Source organism: Paroedura picta, chromosome 1 (genome assembly GCF_049243985.1).
Source record: "Paroedura picta isolate Pp20150507F chromosome 1, Ppicta_v3.0, whole genome shotgun sequence".
In the NCBI taxonomy this organism is placed as follows: domain Eukaryota; kingdom Metazoa; phylum Chordata; class Lepidosauria; order Squamata; family Gekkonidae; genus Paroedura; species Paroedura picta.
The window spans coordinates 73,709,158-73,728,458 of NC_135369.1; the positions used below are offsets into that span (position 1 = coordinate 73,709,158).

At 44.2% G+C, this 19,301-nt stretch overlaps 2 protein-coding genes across 11 annotated transcripts in view; one reads left to right on the forward strand and one right to left on the reverse strand.

The window, feature by feature from the left end:
- Positions 1-2,091: 2,091 nt before the first annotated feature.
- POLH (DNA polymerase eta) lies at positions 2,092-18,743 on the reverse strand. Of its 9 annotated transcripts, none has more exons than XM_077342776.1 (11): positions 18,582-18,743; positions 15,736-15,812; positions 14,436-14,570; positions 12,382-12,599; positions 10,506-10,675; positions 9,125-9,228; positions 7,545-7,664; positions 5,469-5,592; positions 4,786-4,851; positions 3,805-3,977; positions 2,092-3,260 (listed from the first exon to the last, which is right to left on the reverse strand). In XM_077342776.1, the coding sequence occupies exons 1-11, from the start codon at positions 18,741-18,743 to the stop codon at positions 2,402-2,404; spliced, it is 2,208 nt and encodes a 735-aa protein (XP_077198891.1). In that variant the 3' UTR covers positions 2,092-2,401. The 9 variants fall into 9 exon arrangements, with proteins under 9 accessions (XP_077198891.1, XP_077198939.1, XP_077198909.1 ...); XM_077342824.1 differs by lacking the exon at positions 18,582-18,743 and adding an exon at positions 18,267-18,327; XM_077342794.1 differs by lacking the exon at positions 18,582-18,743 and adding an exon at positions 16,002-16,137.
- XPO5 (exportin 5) overlaps positions 18,642-19,301 on the forward strand; it is a 57,541-nt gene continuing 56,881 nt past the window's right edge. For both annotated transcript variants that reach the window (XM_077342754.1, XM_077342762.1), the window contains exon 1: positions 18,642-18,865. In XM_077342754.1, coding sequence (XP_077198869.1) covers positions 18,761-18,865 — 105 coding nt within the window. In that variant the 5' untranslated portion in view covers positions 18,642-18,760. The remainder of the gene's footprint in view (positions 18,866-19,301) is intronic.

A 19,301-nucleotide genomic window follows, 5' to 3' on the forward strand; every position in this document is an offset into this window, starting at 1 on the left:
TAAGGTTGCCTCCTATAAAATCCCTATTGCATTGAATGATAAAGAAATGTACACAGTTTACATGCCTATCTGACTATGCCCAGCATATGTTTGAGAACCTTATCAGCCTGAGCACAGCAATTTGGGGACAGAAGGAAGCAGCCACTGAAGAGAACAAAATAACTGAGTGATGAATTTAGCTGGCTGCAACATGAAGAAAGGAAATGTTCTCCTTGCTTGACTCATTTCCTTGCCTTAAATAACACAGTGTCACTTGACAGGTTTAGTGACCTGTCAAATGGTCACTACCAAACCAAATGGTCACTGAAGCTGTAGAACTCCCATTATGAGAGTGTTCTTTAGTGGCAAGAACAGTACAGTAAGGGGAGGAAATATTTTGCAATGATTTCCCTTGAAAGAAAACATGCAGGTCAAGGTCTTAGCAGAACTAACAAGTATACTTCTGTTTCTCTATTCCTTTTGTTATTGCTTTACAATAATGCACCTTAAATTAAAGCAAAGTGCAATGTTTCCAGTATATAGTATAATTGGGACCCTTAAACAATTTGGCATCTGAGGATCATGGCTTCATATTAGCTTAAACCGCTGACCTATTTCTGTATTGTTGGTTAAGACCTGGTCTTAGCTCGTTCAGCTTAAAATCCATGTTTTAGAATAGTTTCAGGAATTGGAGCAACGTTTCCTTTGACACATTTTAATTTATGAAAGCCCCCATCACAGATCACTACAAGGATTGCCAACATCCAGAATTAATATGTCCTACCCCTTGAAAAGAGGGCAGGTGAGGTTTCTCATGACATGGTGGTAAGTCTTCATCACCTGCTAAATAACATTCCATTAAACCACTTTAAAGGGCAGGAAACATTTCCCCCCTCCATGGTACTGCAACCCTATCAAGATGAAAAGTATAGTGAAGTGCCAGTATAATTATAGGGTTTTTTAAATGTACAAACTAAATTATACACATGGCCTTTGGAGTTCACAAACAGTGAGCTCCAGTGGATTTCAGTTTGCTGGCCTGAAGTGTTATATATGCAGAAATGTAGTAACTACACTGGAATCCCAAAGAAGAGTTAGATTTTATACCCTACTTTTCACTGCCCTAATGAGTCTCGATGAGCCTCCCCTTTCTCTCCCCACAACAGACACCCTGTGAGGCAGCTGAGGCTGAGAGAGCCCTGATATTACTGCTCGTCAGAACACTATGGGGCTGTGATGAGCCCAAGGTCACCTAGCTGCCCACATGTGGAGAAGTGGGGAATCAAACCTAGCTCACTAGATTAGAAGCTGCTGCTCTTAACCACACCACCACACTGGCTTTTGGCTACATACTAATCAACTTCCTCCTATGGGTCAAGATCCAAACTGGCAATGTCCACCTATTTCCTGCCACAGTCTGACTCTCCTCAACGTCTACTCTTATGTCCAGCAGCAGTATTTCTTGGAGATCAGGAGGCTGCAGAAGGGGAAGAACAGCAAAAGTCCATACCAGCAATGGAAAATGAATCTGAATTCCATCCTCTATTCAAATTTATTTTAAGTACATCACGGGGCCATTGACTTTTTACTTGAAATGTCAAAGGAAACTTTCTAAAAGTGCTTAATAGTTGCTTCTGTTTTGTCTCCAAGAGGACTGGTGACCCTGCTTAGTACTTGGATGGAAGACCACGAAGGAAGTCCATGGTCACATCTAAATGTTTCTTGCCTTGAAAACCCTATGGGATCACCATAAGTCACCTGTGATGGTCACTGACTTGATGGCATTGTCCACTATCACCAGGGTGCCACTGCACTTCCCTGGTTTTGCTGCAACAGGATAACACAGGCCCACCTGTGGAATGAGAACTCAGGGATAATTTACATTCTTGGTATACAGAAGGTCATCAGTCCAATTGTATATGAGCACAGCAACCTGGAAAGATTTTGTCCATCACTGTGCCCAGAACAGGGCTGATGCAATGATGCTTAGAATTCATCAGAGAAACTAATTTCTTGCAGCAGTCAAGCTGGCAAAATGAGAGTGGATATGATTTCTTCCAGTAGATAGGCAGTCTGAACCCAGCTGTTCTCAAGATTATCATCAGACCTCAGCAAATTTAAGAACAGTGTTTATTTCATTTCACTCCATAAAAAATAAAAATGACATGGACATTTAAATCGTAATCAGCGAGTCACAATAAGGATGTAGCATCACTTTGAGTGGCAACCTGACACTACAGACTCAATTTCACCTTGAGCTCCAAAGTGGCTGGGAACTGCTGTTTTCTGACAGTCTTAGCAGTTCCTGCAGCTCCCAAAGCAAGAAATGGAAGTAATTTATTAGGCATATTTGAATAAGATGCAGTTTAAAATTTCACCTAATTTGCAAGATGAGGCTTCAGCTGTCCAGATGAACTTCAGTCTAAGGAGGGAGACGCTTAAAAAATGAATCAAGTGGCCCAGCTTTGTCTTTCTTTGCCCGTTTGGCACTAGAAGCTGTGGGGCTCCTTGGTTTATTTTTGCCCTTAGTCGGGGGGCTGCTAACAGCCCCAGGTAGCCTAACAGAGCTGGGTCTCGAGAGAGAGTTCTGAAGTTCCACAGCAAAGTGATAGTCTAAATGTTCCGAATACTCCCACACCAACACCTCTTGGTTACACTTTTCACACAAGATTTGGTCCCCAGTAATGGTGGGAAGAGTTCCACTATCAGTTTCCTCTTGAGAAAGTTCAAGAGCAAGTGGCACACTCTTTTCTTTCCACAGATCAGGTTGCTCTGAAGAGGACTTGAGCACTTCTGCTTTGACGGATGTACTGCTAACATTAAGCAAAGTGGTCTCCGTAGGTCTTGCTTCAGAGCAGCACAAATCCTGTTCAACAGAGGGCTGGTGCTGAAAGTCAGAGTTCCTACTGGTGATGCTTTGTTCCAGAAGATCATTTGGATTCTCACTGTTGATGAGAACAAATTCTTTATGATGTGAACTGGACGCTACTACCGGCGGTACTGTGTTTGCATTAGCACCAAGAGAAGAGGGCCCAGCTGTAGTATGAACTTGTTTCCTTTCTTCTGCCCTTTGAAAGAGAATCTGAATTGCATTCACAGTCTTCTTGCTGATCTCCTTTTTGGGGCTTCCAAAACACTTTGTCTTTGGGCTAGTAGCATTCATACTAACATGCTGGGTACACTTGCTGTCAGCACTCAGGAAAGTAGTGATGTCAGAGGATACTGTTGAAACTTCCAAAAACTTGCTTGCAGAAAGCTGGAGAAGTGTGATTGGAGGAGACCTAAAGACATGGACAAATTAGCAAACATTCCAAAGTAAGAAGTTTTTCGAAACCAAGTTGTTTAATGATTCAACAGGCTCAGCAGATGATGTTCCCAAGGTTCAGATATTACAGGCTTCTTTCCTCAGTCATTTTGCCAACTATTTGCTTTCATATTGAGATCTTTAGTTAAACTTTTGCCAAGTACCTCTGCGGCAATGAACACCTCAAACTATTTCCAAACTATTTTGAAAAATTAACCCATAGCCTTTTCTCACTCCTACTTCAAGCGCGTATTTCATATACTACAAGTTTCTTAATATGCATCTTCAGTACTTCTAATGTATGCTCAAGAAAGCCCTCCTTGTTATCTTATATTTGAAAGAGAGAATGCTTCTTTTTTTAGCACCATTTCTGTCATTTGGCTATACAGCTTTGCTGAACATTGTACTGTTTTAATTTTGTTCGGCACAGACTCTGCAATTCACAGGCTAGTAGCAGGGATAAAATCTAACTCTTCCCTCTACAGCTGTTCTTTCCTGCATTCCAGAAGAAACATTCTCACCATGCAGCCTGCTGACCTCCTGCTGTATTGTAATTCTGGATGATAGCAAATGCATCTCTGCTGATTTTCTGGGAATCATAATGGGACAGGGCACAACAGCGGGATAGGCCATTAGCATGTTTACCACCCTGCAGGCGGATCCCAATACTCAGCTGTTTAGCCAGTCGATTGTTCTGTTGGGGGGGAAATAAAAGGCATTCAGATAAAATACACTTTGGACATCAAGATCTTCAGAGGCTGACAGTAGTTGTATTATTCTGGTCCGGATGCAATATCCACCTCTGTGCATCTGAAATATATTTAAGAAATACTGAGTGATACACGCAAGACAGTTTTGCTGAACATGACAGCTGAGTTGGAAGGGAAATATATATTTAGCAAAACATTTATATCCTGCCTTTCCTCATGGTTCAAAGCAGATTGCAATAGCACAAACATTTTCAGTTGAAAAGCAAAAAACAAACAAACAAAATCCCTAGGTCTTCCACCCCTCTTAAAATTGCCTACCAATTCAGACTCCCTCAAGACCTTTGGCAAACAGCCAGGGCTTGCAGCACCTTCTGGCTCTCCAAGGAGGGGTACCCCCCCTCCTTTTCCAGGAAACCCAGTCCACAGGGATAGAACCATGATGGAAAAGGCCCAGACTGTGGACAATGCCAAACAGGCTAACCTAGGTGGTGTGATAACAGATGGCTGCATGATGACTGTAGTTAGCATATAGGCATACAGGAGGACATAGTTCTTCAAATACATGGATCCCAGGTTGTGGGCTTTAGTTCTGATTCCCCTCCGGAGCCCTGCATTTGCTTGATTCAGGATCCCTACTAAGGCAAATGTACTTAAGCTTACTAGAAGACAAGTTAGCATCTAGACAGCAAAACTAAAATACGACAAAACAGCAACAAAGTCAGTACTTCTTGTTCCAACTCAAAGCACATCTCCTTTGGAAGTTAAGAGGGCCTCTTCTCTTTCCCTACTTACTTGGTCTCGGTCCTTGTTAAGTCTCTCTTCTAGTTCCAAGGCCAGCTGCAGCAGCCAATGTTGCACCTACAAACACAGTGTATGATTGTCTTAAAAGGTAAAGGTATCCCCTGTGCAAGCACCGGGTCATGTCTGAACCTTGGGGTGACGCCCTCTAGCATTGTCATGGCAGACTCAATACGGGGTGGTTTGCCAGTGCCTTCCCCAGTCATTACCGTTTATGATTGTCTTAGCCCATCACTAAATATGTTGCTACCATAAATCAAGAGACCAAAGCAAGCAACGAACAGTCATCCATGGTTTCAACTGAGAAATCAACAGACACGCAAAATAAAAATTCAAATCCACCAGAAATACTGCCAAGGAGCAACAACAACAACAAAAAATATGTTGTAGAGGCAAGCATTTGGCACTTAGAAAGCAAAATGGAACAAATAATTCAGTTACCAGCAACATGTAGCCCAAGGGCCAATTGCTTCTCTGCTACATTAAACTGAAGGGGCTCTCTAAAGTTCATCCGAGAGTTCCTTCAGAACATATTGTGGAGCAAAGCATCTGCCATGTTAAGAAACAGCACTTGGGAGATTTGAACTAGAAAAAGGAAACAACAGTATTCAAACTGTTGTCCAATTATGTTTACTCATTGAAACAAACCCAATTCTGTCCTCCACACAATCACTTACCTGCTTCTGAGTAACCAATGCTGACTTTCCAGGAAAGTTCTTACTGCAGCCAATTGATTTTGGCAATTGTCTAGGTTTTACAGGTTCATGCTCAATCCCTCTACACAAGTCATACAACCAGGAGCTAAAAATTGCATATAGAAACCTTAGTTACAAAAACATTGTCAGTATAGAAACCACCAATCTATATACTTTGGTTTCCTCCAAGTACTTGGCAGCTCCATATTATTCCATTTAGAACAGGAACACACACAAGATTCTTATTCCTACATGCATGCAGGGCAAAAGGAGAACTTCTTTCTGTAAACTTTTTCATTCACAGATTTAAACTACAAGTACAATGATATAGGCTAGATATCAGGAAAAAGTTTTTCACAGTCAGAGTAGTTCAGCAGTGGAATAGGCTGCCTAAGGAGGCGGTGGGCTCCCCCTCACTGGCAGACTTCAAGCAAAGTTTGGATACACACTTTTCTTGGATGCATTAGGATGCTTAGGGCTAATCCTGCATTGAGCAGGGGGTTGGAGTAGATGGCCTGTATGGCCCCTTCCAACTCTGATTCTATGAATCTATTCCTGTGTCAGAAACAAATAAATCTGGACAGTTCATGCACATTGGCAAATATCTTCAACCTGAGCTGCAGTTCAAAGGATAAGTGCACAGTTAGAACACTAGGCACTATTTATTTATTTATGTCTCAACCAAGTCTTATTGGGGGCAGTGTACAACAACAATAAATTCAGAGGTTTCATGATAAAATCATAAAAACTGAATTAAAATTACATTTCACATCAAAATCTGACATCATGCCATCATCCAATTCAAATTAATAAAATAACCCAGTCCTAAAGTGGAATTAGGAGGAAACGTGAAAATATAAAGAATCAACCTGAATTTTGCGAAAGAGCTGTTTTGCAGGCCCTGCAGAACTCAGTGAGTTCCAACAGGGCCCTGATCTCTTCCAGGAGTACATTTCACCAAGGTGTGGCCAGGGCTTATTTAGCAACATTATTTAGCAGAATGGCATCCGGCCCTCTCAATTCTTGGCAAATAGATGGGGAAGAAATGGAGGTAGTGACAGATTTTATTTTCCTGGGCTCCAAGATCACTGCAGATGGGGAGTGCAGCAAAGAAATTAAAAGACGCTTGCTCCTGGGGAGGAAACCTATGGCAAATCTAGATAGCATCCTAAAAAGCAGAGACATCACCCTGCCAACAAAAGTGCATCTAGTCAAGGCTATGGTTTTCCCAGCTGCAAACTTTAATGGACTCCAGGGAATGATAGAGGACAGGAAGGCCTGGAGGATCATTGTCCATAGGGTCGCGATGGGTCGGACACGACTTCGCTCTTAACAACATTTAGCAGAATGTTTTCAAATTACATAACCAAAGATGACATTTCTTCTATGGGAATCCTGATACCATTTACATAGATGCATGTCTCCCTCCTTGTGTTTGGTTTGCCTTAATCAGATATGAACTAGTTTCTCAGAATTCATTGATAACAAGGGAAAAGTTGGATATCATGTGAAGAATATGGAAAAATTATCCCAGCGGTTCAACGTTTTCTTAATATGGATTAAAGATAAAAGATAAACACATATGTGATCCACTACATCTTGTACTATCCTCTGTACAAAACCCAAGAAAGAAATGCTTCTCTTGTTTTTTTAAAAAAGTCTCAATTTCTTTAAGGAATACTGATACTATCCTTTTTTAATTTGACTGCCTATATAATTTACAATATATAGCCTTGTTAGCTACAGCAGCTGAAAAATATTAGAGGAGTATCAAAGCATTTTCCTGCCATGTAGTAAAGCTCGTAAAATCAGGAAAATATTTGTACAATAATAGTTTGGCTTTTACCACTGGCTTCTTGAAATTTTACTGTCAGTTGAAATATTTCAATATTATCTGACTGATGCTGCATATTTTAGCCTGTTTATACTGTAATCTTGTAAGACAGTAATAGTCTACAAGACAATAATAGTTTTGGCTGTGCCCTTTTTGGCCTCATGCTGAGCAAGCAAATGATCAACCTAATTTTATACAGAGACCAGAATCCAGATGTCACTTACCCAGTCTTATCTCCAAAATGTGACTGAAGTTGTGATTCACTGAACTGGATTAATTGTCCCATGTATTCCACTCCCAGAAGTTCTGTGATGGAAGCACCTAGCTTCCCTCCCAGGCTGCGGCTATGTGGGGGAGAGGGGGAGTCAGATGTATTAGCTAGCAGCAGGCATACAAAGGTCTGTAAAATTTGGTTTTATGAGACAAAACATAGCAGCAGGAGTTAACAAATAGCATCTTGGAGCGGCTGCGGTCCGGCTGCAAGCAGACTCCTCTTCCTCCTCGTGAGGGGAGGCGGCTGTCCTCTGGTAGGGCTTGCCCGCCTGTAGCCCAAGCAAGTCGCATTTTTCTTGGGTGGGGATGTAAGTCTTGAGGACTAGCCGCTTAGGGGAAGTAAGAGGAGGCGGCTCTGGGGGATGGGGGACTGCCCTTGGAAACGCCTTAGCATGGAGGGAGATTCGAGTCTGGAAGCACCATGTAAACTGACATCGGGACAAATGGGAGCGGATATGTTACATTTCCCCGAATAGAGCCAGCCTCTAATCGGGCGGGGGGGGGGAACAAAACAAAACAACAAATAGCATCTTCTCTGCCTATTCTTTGATAGGAATCCACCAGGAAGACTGGCTGCTATGCAGAGGAAGGCAATGGCAAACTAACTTTGCTTGTCTCTTGCCTGGAATGCCTCTTGGATAGGGCTGCCATGGATTGGTTATGACTCGTTCTCCATCTCTGCCAGTGCCACTAGGTGCAAAAGAAGAGCCGGAAAGATACTGCTCTCTTTATCATACTTTGTTTGAGATCTATACACTCTTGAAAACAGGGCTGAAGAACATTCAAGAATCTGCTTAGCAAGGCCTTAAAAAGTAGAATTGTTCATTTCTGCACTAGGCTTTATTCTGGCTCCTACGAATTTAATGCTGGCACTTCAGTATTTTCCCATCTGTCTCTCCAACCCTCGTAGTGATTTTCCCAGCCCTTTGATTGTGCTATAATCTGGCTATTACTGGTCTCATTTATCTACTTATCTTACAGGAAACAACCAGCAAGTAACATAGGAAAGATAGGTGTTAGTTTTACAGCTCATAGATGCAATCTGTACACCGCCCGTGGCGCCACGGACTAAATAAAAGAGTAAGGCGTTCTGAGGCGGGATGTGTCCGGGATGAGGAAGGGTCCGGATTGGACCCTTCCTCATGACAGACAATCGGAGGGACCAATCAGCAGGCGCAAAGCGCCTGCCAATTGCTCCCTCTGATTCCCAGCCCCAGCAACTGCGAGCCGCGCACTGCGCGGCTCGCAGTTGCTCCTGGCCTGACGCGGCGAGAGGCGCGACTGCCGGGGGCTCCCTGCCCGGTGGCCTGACGCGGCGAGAGGCGCTTTGCGCCTCTCGCCACGTCAGGCCGCCATCTCTGACATCCGCCGCGAGCCTCGACGAAGACACCGCCAGCAGAGAAAGCAGGAAGACTCCACAGCCTCGCAGCCCTCAATGTACGCCCTGCTAGCGCCCGCTGCATTTTGACTGCAGCGGGCTTATTTACTAGTTTCACATAATGTTTAGAGATGGAGACTCCCAGGAACTTACATGTTGCTGATTGGCATCTTGCTGAACAGCTTAGGGACAGAATCCTTTGATACCAGAGTCTGCCGATTGGGCTTGTTGAGGCCACAGGCCAGTTTTGCTAATACCTAGAAAAATGAAATCACTCATTTAAGGATATTGGATGTATATAGGTATTTCAAAGCACTATTTCAGGAAGGAAAAACGAACAAATAAGAAAACAGTGAATAGGGCAACTGATGTACTGAGAGCTCATGTTTCCAAGCTTCTCCATAATTTAAATACTAGTTACTTGGAAAGCTATATATCTTAGACAGACTCCTGCATATTAAGTAGAATTAATTTCAAGCCATGCCTATGGTGTTCTAACAAAACAATATGAAAACAAATATTGCATATGTGGGGTACAATGATGAAATATCTCTTACCTCTCTCATTTCTTCGAGTTAAAGAAGTAAAATAAACACAATTATCCCCTCCCCCGAGACTTTCTTAATACGTGTAAGAATTGTTAGTAGATAATAATGAGATAACAACTCACAGCATTACAATGTTTACTAAATACAACTCTTAAAAAGGTGACTAGTTTTGTAAAAGCAAACGTCAGGGGTAACTTTACATGAGGTATTCCCTTCTGGTTTTGTCTTTTATTCTACTATTTTATTTTGCTGAAGTTTGTGGATGAAAAAACACCATTTCATCCATCATTAAATAATTAAATCACAGCTAAGAATGGAAAATCCTAGAAGGGGAGGCATCAACTTTTTATCAACCATATAGCCCAAGGACTCTCACATTCTGTAAGAGAATAAGTACTCAAAAGAGAAGACCCAAACTGCAGAATTCTTCACTCTCAGGTGCTACCTACCCTGGCATGCAATTGTGCCACCTGAACAGAATTTATCATTTAACAGGTTTTAGCTGTGCGAATAATCCTGACCATCTTGAACCTCCCTCACACCTCCTTTTTTGTGGACAGAGAAGCACAGTAAGATGTTTTACAAGGAAATGTCTAAGCTCCAAAATCAGAGTTTGTTACAGCTGGCTGACTCTTCAGTGACTGCCATTTACAGCTGATTTGACTTTCTCACAAGCATAATCCAGGCTGGGAGAGACTACTGAATGATTTTGCTGGGTAGCCTCACAGTTGCATCATACAGGTGACAAGAGAGTGGACCTAGATTGGTATTCCTGGATAAGGAAGCAAGTTATTCATTAAGAGAACTTTCTACCAAAGTCATTTCTATAAACACTCCAGCTATAATTTTTACCCTGCTGTCATCCTCCCTCCATGCAATGTCACAGTAATAATCCATTTGGATCCAATATTACCTGATATTGACCAAAATAGTGACATTCATTGTGCAAAGCTCAAAACAAAAGTGCCTACTCATCTTGCCCATACCTTGTTGTGAGAAATTCCAACTGAACACCTAAACCCAGTAGCAGTTTCCAGAGCTGCCCTCATTTCTTCCATAATCACTGCCCCCACAGTCAACTGCAGCTCTGGACTGCTAGGATCTCCAACAGGCAACGACTCAAGCCACTGGCACAAACCATGCTGCCGCAGTTCTTCTAGAAGAGAAAAAAAGCACATCAAATGAAGCATCTCTAACCCACCTTACCTTAAAGAACAATAGCTGTCATGGCTAAATGACAAGGCTAGAGAACAACAAAAGAGAGAGTATGCTGTAGAGAACCTGCAGAAAGAGGATGTCAGAAAGCACCCAGTGAAACAAATCTTGCTCAAATAAGCTTGTGTGGCTTCTGGCTTTTGGATGCCGTTCTTTTGAACCAAGTCTTCAAGACTAGATTAATCCAGTGTGTGGGTTTAGCCAGTACCCTAGCATAAAGCCAATACAAAAAGAAAGTTGCATATTGTTTATCTTTGAAAGAATTTTCCAGCATTAGCAACAGGTGTTATATGGCTAAAGGCCTGCCGATTAACTCTTTAGTATAGCACTCACCTCCACATATGCTCAGGATAGCTTAAACCAGATGTCAAATTTTGTGAGCTAAAGATCATAGAGGCAATGAGTGTTACACAGAAAAATACTGCACAAACTTGAACAATGAGCTCTCTCACAATATTTCAGTCTTGAAGTTGCCATTATTCCAGTTACATATTCCTTGACAATTCTGGCCGTCCAGTGGCCCCTCTCTTCTCTTACCTGACGGCCAGGAAGTATCCTTAGGTTTCTCCTTAGGACCCCAGGTGGCCTAGTTTATCTGAACTTACTGGCCTTTTCAAATATACATGAAAATGTATCAGAAAACGATAAGACATGGTAAGGATACTTCTGTATCCATCAACAGATGCATATGAGGACTTGTAGTACAAAGAACTAGCAGCAAACACTGCAGTGTCCTACCCATCACCTCCCAAAGCCATGCTTGTCACAATCTTACAGTAAGACTTCTACCCAATGACATATGATACTGGAGCAATAAATAAATCAATTTAATCTTTTGGGATTATTTTCATACCTTTACCATGCTCTTCTATACATAAATATGCACACAAATTTCAGCTATCCCTAACACAACTCGGTGGCTAAAAAGGCAAATGGGATTTTGGGCTGTATCAAACGGAGTATCGTGTCCAGATCATGGGAGGTGATGGTACCGCTTTACTTTGCTCTGGTTCGGCCTCACTTGGAGTACTGTGTTCAGTTTTGGGCACCCCAGTTGAAGAGGGATGTAGACAAACTGGAACATGTCCAGAGGAGGGCAACAAAGATGGTGAGGGGTTTGGAGATCAAGACATATGAAGAAAGCTTGGTTTGTTTAGCCTGGAGAGGAGACGACTAAGAGGGGATTTGATAACCATCTTCAAGTATTTAAAAGGCTGCCATATAGAGGATGGAGCAAAGTTGTTCTCTCTTGCCCGGGAGGGACGGACCAGAACAAATGGGATGAAATGAATTCAAAAGAAATTCCGTCTCAACATTTGGAAGAAATTCCTGATAGAGTGGTTTCTCAGTAGCACAGGCTTCCTCAGGAGGTAGTGGGTTTTCCATCTTTGGAGATGTTTAAACAGAGGCAGGATAGCCATCTGATGGAGAGGCTGATTCTGTGAAGGCTCAAGGGGGTGGCAGGTTATAATGGATGAGCAATAGGGTTGTGAGAGTCCTGCATAGTGCAGGGGGTTGGACTAGATGACCCATGAGGTCCCTTCCAACTTTATTATTCTATGATGATTCTACAACAGACAGAATACACACAAGAAAAAGGACAAAATGTGGGCAAGAAGAATAGCAAGACTGACACTATGCAAATACCTTTATTGTCTGTGCTCTCTTCAGCTGCAGAGCTCTCTGGTAATCCCTGGATATAGGTGGTTGCCAACTGTTCTGCTGCAATAGGATGTCCTTGCATCTTCTGAAGCCTTGCCTGCACAGCACTAGTTAGGTCCATGTAGGCCTCATCAATGCTGGCACGCTCAATCACTGCAAAGCGTGACATCACTTCCATCACTTCAGCACTTGCTTCTCGGTACCTTTGTAGGGAAAATTCATGAGAACACTTCCATATCCTCATTGCCTGTCATCAATCTTCCTTCTCATAAAATATATATATAATTCTCAACGTTGCCCCATCTGCAGATACAAAGCTGAAAATTGCCCCAGGTTTACAAAAAAATCTGAAATCTAAAAGAAATCATAGAATCAGAGTTGAAAGGGATATCCAGGGTCATCTAGTCCAACCCCCTGCACAATGCAGGAACTCACAACTCCCTGTCTGCCCACAGTGACCCCAATTTCAAGCCCCAGTGATTCACCGCCCACCCCAAAAATCTCCAGGATCCAACCTGGCCTGGAAGAAATTCACCTGCCATCCCATAATGGCGATCAGCAATTCTCTGCATGTGCAAAGAAGGGCCACAAGAGACAAACCCTGGCACATCCCTTCCTGCCCACCCACTCACAAGTTGCTGAAGTGGAAAAAAGCAGGGAATAAATGGAATACAGCATAAATTGGATAGTATCCACAATTAGGTATGTTAGTAGGACCAAAGGAAGAAGGGGAAAGTGAGTATACGGGATTCCTAGGAGGAAGGAAAGAGGAAATACCATGGGGAGTGGGATATGAGAAATAAAATGTCCCTTGCAAGTTCCCCACTGCACAATTGGGCCATAGTTTTCTCAAGTATAGACTACCAGGGGGAAGGGAATGAAAGTGATATGAGATGCCATCTGTAAGTCCTTGCAGGCACCTACTTGTTCTCTTCTAATTGGGATGCCTACTTTATTTGCTAGCTGAGCAGAAATTTATTACATCCCAACTTTCTTCCATCATGGAACTCAAGGCACTATACAAAGGTACCCAGGTGGTTTTTAATCCAGGTGCCAATCAAGTCCACAGCTAAATTTCAGTGAAGATATTCATCTTAGTAAGGATCCCTAGATTACCCACTATATATATACTCAGAAGCTGAACACAGTAAGCAATGTAGTAAATGGACTTGATCAAGTTTGCAAAAAGTTGTACAGAGCTGTTCATTTATTCCTATGGAAGTGAATGCTGAGCAAAAGGAGGGACCTTAGATCAGCATTAGGACCCCAGTATTATATTGTTGTTGTTATGTGCGAAGTCGTGTCCGACCCATCGCGACCCCATGGACAATGATCCTCCAGGCCTTCCTGTCCTCTGCCATTCCCCGGAGCCCATTTAAGCTTGCACCGACTGCTTCAGTGACTCCATCCAGCCACCTCATTCTCTGTCGTCCCCTTCTTCTTTTACCCTCAATCGCTCCCAGCATTAGGCTCTTCTCCAGGGAGTCCTTCCTTCTCATGAGGTAGCCAAAGTATTTGAGTTTCATCTTCAGGATCTGGCCTTCTAAGGAGCAGTCAGGGCTGATCTCCTCTAGGACTGACTGGTTTGTTCACCTTGCAGTCTAAGGGACTCGCAAGAATCTTCTCCAGCACCAGAGTTCAAAAGCCTCAATTCTTTGATGCTCAGCCTTCCTTATGGTCCAACTTTCACAGCCATACATTGCAACTGGGAATACCATAGCCTTGACTAGATGCACAAGTTCTAAATTCCATCTTTGGTATTACCAGCTAAATATTCAAAGTACATGAGTTATGGTGATAAATAGCCTGACAGTATTTTGCAGCATATTTACATATTAAATAGTCTGCATCTATGTTGGGAAAGTCAGCAGCATTTCCAAAATCTTTCTAGAAAGGACATCTATGACCTAACAATGATCAACAACTACACAGAATACTATTATATATATAGTGTTCATAATAAGGTAAAGAGAAGACCCATATATATCATTATTATTAGACATGAGAGGCTGCATGACAGAATCAATCGAAAGACTTACTTAGTGAGATCTGCTTTGCCATGAGCTTCTGGCACTCGAGCTAACAGAAGGTCTGGGCACACCTTCTTAGCATCAGCAGCCCACATGTTCCTCGTAACTCCGAAAGCACGAGCTTCATAGCTCACAGCAATTATCCTGAGTCAAAGATGAAAGTATCAGTATGAGAGATGGTGTGCTCAGTGCAGCTTTTCAGTACATTTCCTGTTTAGCATGAGGCAACATAATTTTAACAAGCAAGCAAACAAACCACTATACATAACCAGGAGTAATGACTTCCCCTCCCCCTCACCAGAACATATTTTTATCTATCATACCAAGGAGATTCACTCATAACTAACAATTCGGAGGTTGTCATAGGCTAGGAGGAAGACTATGACTTATCTAGCTTTGGGAGACATATTGTGAAGTGTTAGAATTGAACTGGGTGGCAAGAAACTGATAGTAGCATGAATTATTAAAGGTAGATTTCATTATGATGGGTTTTGTTTTCTGAGATGACACAAGCTGTGGTCAAATGATATCTGGTTTTGACATTTTATGGAAAGCCATCAATATAAGCAGAAGGACTCATAAAATCATTTAATTGTGTAAAGTCATTAGTATTGATTTGGGGGGGAAAGTGATTTTCCCTTTAATGCAGTGTTTTCTGTTTCATGCTCCCAGTTCATGCCTCCTTTCCCTGGAGGAGTGAGCTATCTAATCCTGCTCCTGTTACATTGTTTATTGGAGGCCTTTGCTGTTTGATTGAATTGCTTTTCATAATTTGTAATCCTCCCAGAGTCTCAGAGAGAAAGGTGGGCTATACTACTGCCATTACTACTACTAATCAAGTCTGTTTTCCCCTCTCCCACACTTCATTTGAGGACCAGAACTCCTTTTCCCCTCCACACTAGGTTTGACAAAAAGACAATGACCTTTGATAACCTCTTCCTGGCTGAATGGGGATTTGAACTAAATTCAAAACTCTACCACACTGATTCTTAAGGTCACAGAAGAACACCATACATTACATCTCGCCTCCACTACTATTATTTGCAGGCGGCAACATAGTAACTGAGAACCAGTATTGAGTGGCAGTTAGCGCCTAACTCAGACTGCAGAGATCTGGGTTCAAATCCCACGTGCCACCAAACTATATTTATAACTAACGGGCCCGTCACTCACTCCGCCTAACCTACCTTACAGGATTGTTGCGAACATGAAGTTGAGGAGAAATGTATTTCAACCCGGGGTCCTTGGAGGGTGGGATAACTAAAACACTTTAATACATGTTTTAAGTGCTGCGTTAGGAGGTGCGTACCCGCCGCCTTTCCACTTCTTGTACTGTACCACGGCACAGGGCTTGCCGCGCAGAGCGGGCTTCAGGCGCTGCTCCACCTGAATGTAGAAACAGTCCATGTCCGCCAACGCCACCACCCGATCCTGCCCGCGAGACATCGGGGGACACGCCAGGCCCCTCACGGCCCAGGAGGAGGGTCTAGATTTGGGGGATCCTGCTTGGAGCCCAGCGCCCAGTCGGCGCCGCCTACTTCAAGGCCGCCAAGTTCTCCCGCTTCCCGCCCTTACTGCAGCAAAGGAAGAGGAGCGCACAACTCCCGGCATGCTTCCTCCCCACCTCATCCGCCTCAAGCTCTGCGGTAATGCACACTGGGACGTGTAGTCTTCTGGGGAAACCTGCCTCCCCAACGGCGGCCGAGAAAAAGGCGCCCGGGTCCCGCCCTCGAGGAGCACAGGGCTCGTCTTACCCGACCGGATCGCACACGGATAGGACTGACAGTTCGTCAGAGCGAAGAATGGAGACGGCCGGAACAAAGTGTTCCGGAGAACATGGGGCAGCTGCCCACCGCGGCGACAAAATTCAGCTTACATCCTGCTAGCATCTCAGGGACGAAACCGACAAGATATACATCGGGGCATCCGTAACATCAAGCCTGATGAAGAGTCCTGGTGGGCTGGAAACGCTGCACAGCGTCTTGTGCTAATACCATCGGACCAATAAAAAGGGCTACTTGGATTTATTCCTTTGCCTGCTTAACAGAACGCCCCCCCCCCTCACAGACGCGCCTGGGAAAAGTGTCAAATCGTCACAGGAGAGAACCCCAGAATTTTTGTTTTTCTTTGCAGTGATTTTGAAACACTATCACTCACCCCAAAACCAAAAATTAAGTTTATGCCTCCTCAGTGAACTTCTTTTTCTATTAAAAAAGGTAACCTAGTGGAAAGTTATTCTCCCCATGCTGTAAGCAGGCAAGACTTTTGCAAACCTTTACAGGTAACACAGTCCCCTATTAATACTCTTCACTGAAAATGAAGAGCAGTAAACTGATAGTGGTTAATGACAATCCTGCAATGCACTGCCATCTCAGATTAGATCAGAGGGCCATTTAGTTTCCTTCAGGAGACCTCTTCTTCCAAGAAATCTTTTAAGTAGCATACAAAACCAAAGCGTCTCCCACACCATTATTGCTCCCAAGTAAATGCTGTTCGGAAAACAGTCCCTGAACATAGAGATATCTTTAAGCCATTATGGCTAATAGTCATTGAAAACCCTATCCAACATAGTGTTTTCAAGAAGCCATTCATACTGATAGCCATGGTTATATCTTATGATGGTGTCAGTCTTTATACCAGGGATACAGGGCTCAGCCCTGAAATGGCTACAATCCTTCCTCCAGGATTGAGGACAGAGGGTGGTGTTAGGGGAGAGTACATCCCAGCGATATGTCCTAAACTGTAGGGTTCTACAGGGAATAATTCTCTCCCCAATGTTACTTAACTTCTACCTGTGCCCCCTTACTCAGCTTATTAAGAGCTTTGGGCTAGGATGTCATCAATATGCTGAAGACATCCAGCTATATCTGCTGATGGATGGCCATCCATCAGCATCACCAAACACTCTAGCCAGTTGTTTGGAAGCCGGAGCAGACTGGCTCAAGCAGAGTTGATTGAAGTTAAATATAGTTAAGATGGAGGTCGTTAGACTGGGACAGCGATGAAGTCCAATGAATAACTTTGACTACTGTCAAGAGCCTGGGTGTCATCCTGGACTCAACTCCATCTCCGCCAGGTCAGCAGCTAGCACCGTACTTGTTGACACCTGACCTGGCCACTGGAATCCATGCAACAGTCACCTGCAGATTAGACTCTCGTTATGCAGGGCTACTCTTGTGTCTGATTCTGCAATTTCATCTGGTCCAAAATGCAGGCTCCTTGTAGGAACCATGTGGAGAGCTCACATTTGATCAATGCTCTCCCAGTTGCATTGATTCCAGACTGAAGACCAAATCTTTCAAGGCTTTGGTTATAACCTTTAAAGCCCTAAATGGTCAGGGCCCTTCATATCAGCTAGCCTTTTCCATTACACCCCTCAAAGACAACTATGATCAAGCACACAGAATCTGCTCAGGGTCCCCGACCTCAGAGAACTAAAACTGGCTTCAATCAAGTCTTCTGAGCTCTGGTGCTAGCCTGGTGGAACGCTCTGTAACCGGCCTCCCTACTAAAACAAAGAACGGAAACCAAAAACGCCTAGACCCAGTTGTAAACAACTGAATACGCACTCTATAGCTGTACTAACAAAACACTTTATTCCCCTTGCTCTCTAAGAAAGAAATAGCAGTGAACTTTGGATAGTTTTAAATTGTGTTAGCCACTGTAAATTACAGTTTTAAGCTGCCATGAGCCTTTGGGGAAAGGCGGTATATAATATAAATAAAGGCGGCATATAATATAAATAAAATCAATAAACAGACATCCCGAAATCAGGCGGCAGCAGAAAATAAATCAGCATAAAGACTACAGGAAATGCAAATCTAGCTAAACTTCCCGCACTTCCTCAACATTCCTCCCAGCCGGAAACTTGAGAGACTTCGCGCTCCACTCTCGTCTGTGAGCACACTTCGTATTTTCGCTCCATCAATGAAAAATCGAGCTCGGGGGGGGGGGGGGGGGGTCTTGAACAGGAAACCAAGGGGCGGGCATTACTCTATACTCTTTCTAGTTTTGTGGGAGGGGATGTTGCTTGTGATTGGCCCGCTCCTTCGAGGACACTCAGGCATCTTTACTGAGCATGCTCAAACTCGGCCTCCTGATTTTTAGAGCATGCGTCTCACGCACCCCCCCCCCCCCGCCTGACGTTTCACAGACCGGCGTTTGTCTAGGGACGGCACTTCGGGAAAGGCTTATTCGAAAAGGCCGTCTAGTAATCAGCGCCTGCGCGATACGTCCCCGCGGTTCGTTGGTCTCCTCGCGACGTTGCTCCCCCAACTCTCCCCGTGCCTGGTTGCCCGGGGCAACGGCCGCTTCCATCCTCTCTTCCCTGCATCATGTCTGGGGACCAAGTGAGCGGCCTCTGCGAGCAGCTGGTGAAGGCGGTCACGGTGATGATGGACCCGGCCTCCACGCAGCGATACCGCCTGGAAGCTCTCAAGGTACCGCGGGGGTCGTAAGGGCCCGGGGGTCCACTTGTTCCCCCCCTGTCCATCCTGCAGGAATCTCCTTCGGGCCCCTGCACAGGCACGTGGCGGATGGCCCCGGGCACCCGACACCATAAGCGCTGCCGCTCTCCTTCCCCGAGGATCATGCAGGCGTGTATGCCCAGCTCTGCAGGGTTTAGAAGGCTGCAAATCACACACTTCTCGCGAAGTCGCGCGGTCTTGGAAGGGCTGTATCCGCAGGTTCCCTTCTACCCAGCAGGGCGTGCAAGACCATGATTGGCCTCCTCCCGGCCCGCCGCACTGGTCCACGTGGCCGAGGGCGCCGTGTGTGAGGCCTGTGCAAGACAAGCAAGCAGCGCCCGTGACGGGGAGCGGGAGGGTCCTTCTGTAACAAAGCAGTTGATCATTGCTTCCCGTTGTTTGGTGCCGA